A 12106-nucleotide genomic window follows, 5' to 3' on the forward strand; every position below is an offset into this window, starting at 1 on the left:
CAACAGAGAATCAGATGTTTAAAATTATATATATTATAAATGTTTATAATTTATTTAACAGATGAGCTAGTAATTAAAAAAAAGATTCACGTTAAATGTTAATTCAAAAAAGGTTTTATTTTAGAACATTTTGAAAAAGTATGCAAAAATATGTAATGTGCTGCATGTAATAGTAGGATCTGTTTCAGTGATTCAGTATAACAGAATGGCAGGAAAATATTTCCATTGCATTGTCTTTTTTTTTCTTTTTAAAGTGTTTGTTCTACATAGTCCAACCATGTTTGTTTGCTTCATGCCTTGATTTAGATTTGTGGTTTTGAAGCCGGTTGATTTATTTGTTAAAATTATGAGTTTTACACAACAATGTGACTCCAGAAAACATTGCACGCACCAGACTTCTGCAACAGACTCTTCCTCCTTTTTGTTACAACATACAAACATTATACCTCTGTTTCTGCTTGCTGCGTTATGAGAAGTTGTTGCAGCAGACATTTTCAGAACACCAGAATTTATTGCCTGTGAATTGGTTATTGCACTAAGCTCTACAAATGAATCACATTGCCAAACATGTAATCATTAAGTCATTTGTTTTGGCGCTCATCAATATTTTTTGTTTTGAATAAATTCAAAAATGTCATATGTATTTTATTCTCTTATATTTAGCTTTGTTTTACAATAAGTATATTTTTCTTGAAAATGTATCTCTAGATTTTCACTATCAGATAGCAAGTATGAAAAACTTTAACCAATCAATCAACATTTTGGTATCTGACATTTTTTCTGGGATATTTCTAGAAATTTAAGCTCTGCACATTATCAGTTAAACTTATTTTACGCTGCACATCATGTAGAGTTTGGGCTTAAGTGAGGTATCGTTCAGTTTGTTGTTATATTGCAGCTGACTGATTTGAATGGATAATTGTATTAAATAGTTGACATAGTGTGTAACTTTATTTGATTGAGGAGGATCATACTGAACTGAATATTTATTGGACTCACTTATTGACTTAGAATAAATAAAATTATAATTTTATGTTTCTGCTTTCATTTGGATGTATTCTGGTTTTTCTGAATACCAGATTATTTAACTGGCATCATATAAATGAACTGAACTGTCATCAGATCTTATCCTTTACTATTGGGGGACTGTATATATAAAGTATGCAATGTGCAATAGAATTATATAATTTCTTCCTTGGCAAAAGCGGCATGGTACAGAAAACAAAATGCTTACCTGACCTTCATATCACACTAACAGTTCAGTATCCAGGCAACAGAGACGATTTGCCATAGTCCTTGGCAGCTCTGCTAATCCACCTCTTTTGCTTTCAGAAAAAAGTCGGCAGAGAGATGCTGGAGTCTGTGATATGATCCTTGATCATCATGATGGAAGAGATGGTTTGAACTTCCTCCTCTCTCTCTGGTCCTGCTTTGTATCCATGAAGTCTCATTTTCATTTTCACCTGCTCTGGGGTTTGGGGTCATAATTCATGTTTCATTAGAGCTTTTGAGATGCTAATCAGTTTTTACCAGTTGTGAAACAATACCTTGTTGCTACAGTTATGCAACAAGTATCAATAATTATATCCAGTTCGAATTATATCAGGACCTTGTTGTTATTTGTTAATAAATACATTATTAGCCGAAAACAATACAAACATTTTCAAGAAAGAAATGTTTATACATGCACTGGGTCACTCTGACCTGAAAAGTCAATAAGAAATTCAGGATTTTCCAAGATGTGGAAAAACTTGTTGTGTTTTAAGTATTTAGGCCAGGGGTGGGCAATCCTGGTCCTCGAGGGCCGGTGTCCTGCAACTCTTAGATGTCTCCCTGATCCAACACACTTGAATCCAATAGTTGAATCACCTCCTAAGTGCAGTCAAGTTCTCCAGAGTCCTGCTAATGACCTCATTATTTGAATCAGGTGTGTTGAAGGAGAGATACATCTAAAAGTTGCAGGCCTGGAGTTGCCCACCCCTGATTTAGGCTGATAGGAAACAGGTGTTAAAGATTCCTGGAAACTTTCATATCTGTCCACCATGAAGTGAGCCAAGAAATCTGTTTCAACCAAACAACTTGGATTGGTTGAGAACTCTAGACACACGTAAAGCAGACAGGCTCTAGTGTAAATGCACCCTGCTCTATGTGAGAGTTGTGCTCCTAGAGATGTGTTTGACTATGGATTTTGTGTATGAAGCAGGTCCGCTAGAAGAACCCTTCACATTGGCCCCAATAAAACAAACAAAAACCAAGTCTCGAGTAATGATTTATCTTTGTTATTTGTCTCTTACAATACAATACGATAGCTACTCTCTACAATAGTTCTCAAAACTAATTTTACATAGGTTTTAATATACTTTATTTTATTGTGTGAAAGTTTCATCCCATGGGGATAAGAGAAAATTCACTATGATTTTAAACATGTGGATCCACTCCTTGTTTTTAAAAGTGACTGCAGACAAATGATTGCAGGTGATGTAGTGCAGAGGCGTTGCAGCATGCTGTGTGGTGGGGGGTGGAATGTAGAAGAAGAATGTGGAATGGCTTGGAGAGGGGCCCGGTCCCAGTGCAGGAAGAAAGTCAGGACTACACCGTTATGAATGCACAAAACATTTTCTTTGAGACAGTGGTTTTCTAGAGAAAGCTTTCAACATGTTCTTTTGTAATGTAGGTGCAAGGAATAGATAGTGCAACTGTTCCCACATTTTAAAGAAGTAATGCAATGGAAATACTAAGAAACTGTTACAAATCTTCAACCCCACTTTTAACCAAAAAGAACTTGTGTAAATTTTCACACCAGGACATATATGCAGAAAGAATAATGTCTGGTCCATATAAAACAATTCATTTCAGTTGAATTGTGTTATTTTAAAGCTCAAATTCACAACAGATGTCTTAAAAAGTTCACAAGACAAACCTCTGGGCCAAGACATGACCAATTATATGGAATATGGAATTCAGTTTGATTCTAATTTGGTTCACAGAGCTGAATGATGAAGATGAGATGGAAAAGAGGGGAAACTTGCTGTTATTCAGGATAACTTTCCATTAAGCAGGCATTCTGGGTTTATTACATGGAAGAAAAAACCCCAGAATATTTGCAGGTGAAATGGGACGAGGGTGTTTGGATTCCACCTGTTAAAACGATAAGCTGAGGCCAGAAGTTTTAATGGTTCAGCTAAAGTCTTTTTCCTAAAATATTCATTACTTCATAATACTAGAACTCTAGTTGTGCATTGTTAAATCCAACTGCAGTCAGGTTCACATCCTATTGCAAAATTACTGTTAAATTTTGATATATCTCAGGAAAATTGGCTCATTGCATCAAATATTTGACTTTGCAATAATCCCTAACGCAGCACACGTGATAACAGTGGAGAGGAAAAACTCTCCACTGTTTCACAAAAATAAAATACTTTATTTTAGCTCAAAAAAAATAAAAGACTTTAGACTTGATGCAGCCTGGTGCCCTCAGACAAGAGACTTAACCTGGACTCCTGGTCTGTCACTTAATCTCAGTAACAACTTTTAACTCATGTAACAAAGACTGAAAGGAAGCTGGTGAGTTGATTAGAAACCAGTCAGTAAAGCAAGCAGGTAAAGGGTAATAACCAAACACCAGTCTTGATTGGCTCAGCGTTACTCCTAGCTGTGTGAAGGTCTACTTATAATATTCTAAATGCCTCACAGCATCAGGGACAACCGAGGAGTCTTCATCTACTGTAGAAGCCTCATTCAGTTTTCTTCAGAGAAAGTGATGCTGCACCACTGAGCTCTCATACTGGTGTCAAACTTTTGTGCAAGTTTGTGCAGCACATAATTTCGTTTGTGCCACTATAATTTAAAAGGTATTAATAAATATTTCCAGTCAACCTACCCCCCATCCACACTCACCCAGACATTTACAAAATCAAACAAATTTAGTATCAATCAACTGTGCAGGAGCCAAATTCACTCAGGTATATTTTAGGCTTCAATAGCTCCAGCTGTTAGCACAACTTGAACACAACGGTAGCCTTTTCCAACGTTCCAGCAGATTATTTTTGAAGTAGAATTTAATAAGTACATTGCTGTACTATACTACTACTAAAGGTATGTTTTTTCAGAGAGTTACTCAAGAAATTTAGATAAAGTAACTACAGTTACTACCCACCATTGCAGATGACATGTGAAGGTCATGAGAAGACAGAGTGAGAGCAAATGTATGGCTATGAAAAATACATCTGTACTTAGAATGAAGGAAGATTGAAATAAATACCAAGTCGTTAAAAAGAAGTATTACATGAAAACTCAGGCAGAAATGTATCTTTTGATAGCTACTCAAAACTTTTCTCAATGTGATGGGAAAAAAACCTCACAGAACAAGATCAATTTCATGAGCTCTTAGATCAAACCTGATGCTCATGAGTACAACACTCAGAATGAGGTTCTGGGATGTTTGGATGCTGAAATGGGAAGAGAGGGCATTCACAAGGAGGTAAAAGAAGTGGTGAGGCTTTTTTATTTTGGGAGATGAGATACATATATATTTAAAACTTGTTTTCATTTTCTTTGAAGAAACAATAAATACTTTTTCAGTGTTTTTATGGATATTTTGTCAGTTCCATTTAAGGGATTTTCACTTTAAATTACTTGGCTTGTTACATCAAGAGGTCCACCATGCCAAAACATCTTGCCACTCTTAAGACCCCCATGTCAAATTTTTTGGGTCTGCCACTTAAAATGTTTTATCAAAAGATTCATTGAGTCCCACTACGCTTGCATTGGAAAGCAGTCATGGATTGTATTTTGGGGGCTGTGTTTGGTGTTTTGAGAAGACAAGAGGAAATTTCATCAAAACTGCAAAGTGTGTCACAGTTTACTGATACCACAGAACCTGTTGAGTAATAACTGTCTTTGTTGAGCAGTTTCCCATTTTAGGATCAGAATAAGTTGGCTTTCCCACATATATATAGGCCTAAGCTCCAGCTCTTTGCTTGAGTGTTGAGTGAGTCACTGCTATCCAACAGCCATGATGCTCCTAACTGCTCTCCTCTGTGGGCTTCTGTCCACATCACAGGTGAGATTAGAGTCTAATTATTATAAGGCTTTTGCTGTAACAATTAGTTCACTCTGCTGAAAAAAATGACTTCTACTAAAACTAGAAAACTTTTGTGGATTATTTTGTGTTTGACTTACACTGTCTCAGACTAATTGACTGCTTTTTTGCAGCCTTTATTTGTAAAGACTGATGACAACACTGGTAAGACTTGACTTGTATTGTGTAAATATGTCTCTTAAAACATTATCTTTAATGACATTTTAATTCTTGATTAGTTCATATGTTTTGTTGTAATCACAGCTACTCATTCCCTTACTTCCCTGAATCTGTGTTTTGTTTCACAGGCAACAACATTGAAGACGATGACTTCAGTGTCTCCACCCTGCTGGAAAAGGCCAATGCTAACCTGGGTATGCATGTCATCTAGAACTTATGCTGTAAAAGATTTGAATATAAGCACCTCTACATACTAACAATACATCAAACCTGCTAGCCTTTATCTCAAATCTGATGACAGGAAGTACACAATGACCTTTCCTCTTCTTATATTTGACAGGGGAGAACTTGGATGACCCTCTGGTGATGTTTGGAGACATTGCCGTGCCAACGGGTCTACAGAACGCTGATCCCTGCACTGCTCGAGGCTGCCTGTGGAATAAAGACCAGGACGGCAACGTCTACATTCCGTACAGCATTTCCAACCAGTTCTGTGAGTGGTGTAGCAAGCTCTTCAAAAGTGTGGGAGTGTGAGTGGACTGGGAGTGGATTGTCACTGTCAATGCTCAAGCAAGAGGCGGGGGAGGGGGCAGGAGATATTTGACTCAGTCTATCTCTAAAAGTCTACTGTAAAATTATAAAATATATTTCACATGTAGCTCAAGAAACTGAAACATATTAGTTAAAATGTAATGAATATGCTAAGGCCACAGAAGTGTTTATTTGATCATGTTTTATGGTGTTTTTCATAAATCATACTGTTCTGTTTTATCATTCCTGCTGCTTGCTGCAGCAGTTTTGATTTGCTGGTAGTGATTGGTTGTTTTCCATCTAAGCATATGCAGTAATAGCTAGAAATACTCTAATTGGAAGAAAAAGATCTGATTGGCTGGTGGTTACGTTGGGAGAACAGAACAGTCAGAGCAGGAGTTTGTCAGAGTGGAGAAAGATTTATTAGTTTGTTTACATGTGCATTCACATCATTGCACACTCAGGTTGGTGACACAAATATAACAGCATACAGTTTGAAACAGCTCATAATCCCAACATGGCTTCAAGTTATTGAGTAATGTTCCTCCTGGACTATCTTTTGGGAGAGATTGTCTCGAATAACCAAGAAAACAAAGTTAGAATCAACAATACAATTTATTACCGAAAAATATACAATACAATGTATAATAAGAACAGATAAATAGTTTCTCATTTCAGTGCTGGACCACTGATGTGCATCAATAAGGTAACAAACATGTTGTGGCACCAAACAATAGGATTCAACTCCTATTAGGCATCTAAACTAAGCTACGCCCTAAAAGGGCGTTTCTGTCTTCAGTGCTTCAGCAACTGAATTCTGCTTTTCTACTTGTGTAATGTAACGTGTATATGAGTGTGTAGATAAAAGAAACAGGAACTTTTCTGTTACAACTACCAGAGGGAGACAACCTATCTGGCCTAATCAACACATTTTAACACATTATATCAATAAAAAGCAATCTGATTAAAATAATAATAACTCAAGAATTTAAAAGCCTTAAACATTTAAACATAATCCTAGAACAGTAAGCATATACTCTACACTACTTTATAACTTTTCATCATATCTCAATATGAAATGTTTATGGTCTTTGGGACATATTAAATAGAATGTAGCTTACCTGAACTTGGTACCTGCATGTCCAACAGAGAGGAGCCAGCGGCCTGAGTTTTCTTTCTTTTACAGTTTTATCTAAACTCCTGATAGCTGATCGTAGCTCAGCAGTAAGTGTGTTTGCTTCAGGGCTGTAGGAAGCTTCACATCCACAGCCCCTTTGCTTGCTCCCGAGAGCATACAGAGTAATGACAACAACACATATCCTTGCACACAATTAATTGTTACAGTTACAGCAGTAATGTTTCCTGTCATATTTTTTCCAAGCTCAAAGAGAAAGAAGCATCATCGTCAGAGGTCTGGAGTCATTTCATGGCTCTACTTGCCTCCGCTTCAGGCTCCGCCAAAGGGAAAGAGACTTTGTGGACATCCAGTCCCGCTCTGGGTAACAACCACACACCATAAAACCAATGCAGTGCTCTCCCACGTCATCAGGTCAGCTGGCCGATAGTTGTTTGTGGTGTGATGTAGTCATGTTGTATCAATCCAGGTGCTGGTCTTTTGTTGGCCGTATTGGTGGCGGTCAGGTGGTGTCGCTGAGTCGCAACGGGTGTGTTTTCCACCAGATCGTCCAGCATGAGCTGTTACACGCTCTGGGCTTCAACCATGAACAGACCCGCTCGGACAGGGACAGCCATGTCCGCATCCTTCTGGAGAACGTCATCCGTGGTGAGCCGCCGTACACACTCCTTTATAACTGTGTTCAAATAAACATGGAATAAGAATTTTTTAACTTAACTTGTCTAAATATATAATTCAGAGGAATCATAGAGTTATGTTCCCCGCCTACAGGACAGGAGCATAACTTCAGGAAAATCGAGACCAATAACCTTGGCACTCCCTATGACTACAACTCTGTCATGCACTATGGAAGGTAATGCCTGCATTCATTATCCTAACCTCTGAAAGGTTTTCATCTTGTCTTAGCTTGCTGGTTGGGTTCTTTGTTCAGGGAAATGACAACTTTGTAAAATCAAATATAAGATCTAAATGTCACTTTGGCCCTACAAGAACCTTTGGAGGAGTGGGATTCTTCAGGAGAGAATGTTCCTAAGCTGTTTTTTTTCTTGTCGAAGTACCATCATTTTTATATAATCTTCATAAATTATTTGAACACAGTTCTACATGGAACCCTGAATGGTTGTACATGCTTGTATGTCAGTCTGCAGTGTTTATGATGAGCTAGCCTGCTCTGTACATTCATCCTGAGAAACAACACATTGAAACTGTTGTTTCTTGTTGATCACTGATTTCATTTTCTTCAGTTTCCTCTGAATAAAATGCTAGGGGGTAGTAGTAGTGAGTGACTTGTGTGTGTAGGACTAGCTAGGTCTTGGCCTGTCACTCAGCTGACACTTTTTCTTAACCTGTTCAAGACTTGTGCTACAAACATTGTCAGCAGCAGCAGAAAGCCAGACTGCCTGAACAAAGAGCTAGAGCGAGAGTAGGAATATTTTTATGGCTGTCTTCTCAAAGATGGAGAACAGGTTATCCAATATTAAGTTATTTTATTTCTGTATTTTTTATTTATTTTTTGTTCTCCAACTGCCTGAAGAAGTCTAAACCTCCTCAGTACCACACCATTCTTCACTTTAGTTTAGACCTCTAAAACTTCATCCTGCACAATAGGAAGCAAGAAGTGATTCAATAAAGTGGCTGAGAAGAGAAATAAAATTTCTGGTTCTATTCTGGCAGGTTTGCCTTCTCTAGGAACAGAGAGCCAACCATTGTTCCCATCCCCGACCCAAACGTAGAGATTGGAAGAGCCACCGAGATGAGTCAGAATGACATCCTCCGGGTGAATCGCCTCTACCAATGCAGTGAGTATTTCTTCCAAAATCTTGCCTTCACCTTTCCTGGACGAAGGGAACAAAATACCAGAGGTCGTTTTTAATCCCTAATGAGCCGCTCTGCCCGAATCTTACAAGTTAAAACTGTGGAGTGATCAGTTAGTCCAGTGGGTTTTATGACAGGAAATCTATCAGCTTTTACTGATGTCTCTTTTATTTCATTGCAGATTCAACTGTTCTTAAGAATAAACGATTTGCGTTGGGAATGCAGTTCCTCTGAGAGTTCAAAGTAAGCTCAATGTTTCATTACACAGCGGTACCTATAACATTCTCAGTCACACGCAACATGTGATAATTTACAATAACTGTACATGAGCAGTTCTAAGAATATTGTACAATATTTTACTGATGATACATGAAGAAATATTTTTTGCACTTCCAAAATATACAAGCTAAAAACGTATGTTGCTTCATCAGCATTGACCTACAGAAATGTCTTATTTTATCACTGCAGAGACTGTAGGTGATGTTAGTTGTTAGTTTCACACACCATATGATTTAAAACTGTTGTGTGTGTCCTTGAACTTAGCTTTTAAAATATTCTGGTGATAACTATTCTTTTCATTGCATCTTTTTCTGTAACCCTACAGGACGAGTAGCAGACATACAGAGGAAGCTGCTTGCTTTTATTGGCTTCTTTGTTGACCTAGTGAGAAATTAAAACGACTGAACTGTCGCTGTCATTTTACCACAACTACACAAGAACGGATGCTTTCCAGCTTGATGCAATGCAAATATTAATAAAACTAGTCAAAGCGACCTAAATGTTCATTGTGCTTATTTCTTTCACTCAAAATACAACATCAGATTCAGCAATGTGTCTTCTGTATGTGGCCCATATCAACTCTGACGAACACAGGTGATCAAACATAGGAAATGGTGTCAGTGATAAGCCTCAAGGTGGAACTGATCCGAAAGCTCAACTCAGATCTGTGAGAATGTCACATTTGGTACGATTAGAAGTTTAAATAATCACTATCAATAACTATTTTAGCTTAGGTTTTGGTAAGTTCTAGTTTTTTTTTCATAGAACTGAAGACTCTTATGTTGAAGTTTGTGCAAATTGTCACAAAATAGAAAGACTTGCCATTATGCTATAAGAAACAGTGTTAAAAGCAAGAGAATATGGTTTAGGTTGTAATATTTGTACTAAAGTAAGAAGAGAATAAAAGACTTGGTAAAGAAACTGCTCTGTAGAGTAAAGTGGGGAAACGTGACATGAATACGCCACAATGAATACAAGAATATTTGAATACATGAGTATTATAGAAACAGAGCTGTATGACATTGTTTGACAGTCACCTATAACATTCCCAATCACATGGAGGGGAGGGGGCAATAGGGTTACTTGTCAAAGTATGGACAAGAATTTTTATTTTTTTTTAAATAAGCATTCTTGTGAAGAAAACATATGTCTAATATTAAAGTTACAAAAAAACATTTTTCATTCACATTTTCTTTGTAAGTGTCCTTGCAGTTGTAGTAATATGCATTTACCATCACATGGCCCATCACCATGTGATGGTTTATGCTCTGGGGCAAAGCAGCCACAGGGCATAACCCAGCCTCCTCCAAACCTTACAGAATAGGAGCGGAGTTCTTTTCTTGGTAACTCCTATGAACAAAGAGCAGATGTGTCAAAAAGCTCCAGTTTTCTCACGTCTTACCAGAGAACATTCTCACAGAAGCTTTATGACAGCTGTGGCGCTAACTATAGGACCCTCCTCAGTTTAACATCTTCATGTAGTCACATTATCTTCAGTCTTTGAGGTTTCATAATTTTTCTCCAGGACTTTCATTAGTTCATTTTTAAATGATTCTGTTCAAACACATTTCAATCTCAATATTTGATATTCATTAGCTAATTTTCAGTATTTTTTATTTTATTTATTATTTCTTTTGTGGTCAGACACACACAGAGCTGCTGCAACACACTTAGTCTGGTCATGGAGAAATATGGGTTTGTTTCTGAAACACCTGAACATAGACCTGGGTACATATGGTTGAATAAACATATAATTTGGTAGATTCTACCAAAAATACAGCCCATGTTAGAAAAGAAAAACAACACTTTCTTGCTTCAAATGTGTCTGTGATTTATCAGTTTCTTTTTGTTTACCTGACCCACCAAGTGGCCAGAGCTGATCTGGGCTGTCAGGGCCATGTACTCTGATCAAAATCAATCTTTCTTGTTGCATGTATGAACAAGCAGTCCATCATGCTGTCTGTACCAAATGCCACCATCTTTTTATGTTGAAAATGTCAAGAAGCAATAATGCAAAACTTCACAGGCTCTAAAGTTTCTGGAAGCTACATGTCAAGTTTTCTTTGTGCTGCTTCCCTCTGACACGATCCACTGTTAGAGGAAGCTTATCCACATGTGACAACAGGGAAAACCGCTTCCCCCATAGGCATTCTCAGTTTAACTATATATTCTGTTTAATAGAAGACATTCTGTTTCTATTTCTGTAAGGAAATTACTTAACTTAGAAAATATATTTTCTAAGTATCAAAATTTTAAAATAGGCTCTTTAGTAGATTCCTGCTGCATACTCTCTTTTATTCAGTAAGCAGAAGTGTTGGCAGAAGTGTTGCATGCAAGTTCAGGCTCTGCTTGTGAACAACACCTACTGGGGAAAAAGTAGTGTAGTGTGTTTCTAAAACGCATTTATGCCAAGTGGAAATCCAATTGCATTAGAACTAAAACTAAAAGAACGTCTGTTGTATAAGCACACCATTAAGGAAGAGAACCTGTTAACTAAATATGAATACTCTCAACATATTCCTTAAAAATAAAATAAATGTTTTCTTTTCACAAGCAAGATGTGTCATCAAATAAAAATGTTGTAAACTATTGGGAAATAATAATTTTACAATGTTTGCTTTAGATTATTTGTTTAATTAAGGAAGTTTACTTTGGGTTTTACAACAAAAATACAGTGTTTGGTCAAATGATGTTTTATCCACAGAAACCTTTTGCAACCATATTTTTTATTTGTTTACTTTTTGTTGTTGTTGTGGGGAAACCCATGCATCATCTGCATGCAGTTTCAGTTCCTTTTAATGTGTGCAGGGAATCATAAAAACAAAACAGAAACACGAATCGTTTGAATTTGAAACAATAATTAATTTCTATCAGAATGTGTAATCTACTATCTGAAAAAGTGTATTTGTAATACACTTAATTAGTTAATGACAAACTGCACTCTGAATATCTGAGTGCTCTTACTTTCTCCATCTGTTGGAGTGCTATATAATGCAACAAAGTTAGCATTTCAACTTTGTTTCATTATTTATTATTTTATTTACTTTTATACATAATTCTGAAACATGTAAAGCAATACACATCCT

At 36.9% G+C, this 12106-nt stretch overlaps 1 protein-coding gene across 1 annotated transcript; it reads left to right on the forward strand.

The window, feature by feature from the left end:
• The first annotated feature begins 4932 nt into the window (after positions 1-4932).
• On the forward strand, positions 4933-9514 carry LOC116719095 (high choriolytic enzyme 1-like). Its single transcript, XM_032561484.1, has 10 exons — positions 4933-5062; positions 5215-5245; positions 5389-5454; positions 5601-5753; positions 7173-7290; positions 7396-7574; positions 7698-7779; positions 8601-8725; positions 8923-8984; positions 9346-9514. The coding sequence occupies exons 1-9, from the start codon at positions 5015-5017 to the stop codon at positions 8973-8975; spliced, it is 855 nt and encodes a 284-aa protein (XP_032417375.1). The 5' UTR covers positions 4933-5014; the 3' UTR covers positions 8976-8984; positions 9346-9514.
• The last annotated feature ends 2592 nt before the right edge of the window (positions 9515-12106 follow it).

The sequence above is a fragment of the Xiphophorus hellerii genome, chromosome 4, assembly GCF_003331165.1.
Source record: "Xiphophorus hellerii strain 12219 chromosome 4, Xiphophorus_hellerii-4.1, whole genome shotgun sequence".
Taxonomy (NCBI): domain Eukaryota; kingdom Metazoa; phylum Chordata; class Actinopteri; order Cyprinodontiformes; family Poeciliidae; genus Xiphophorus; species Xiphophorus hellerii.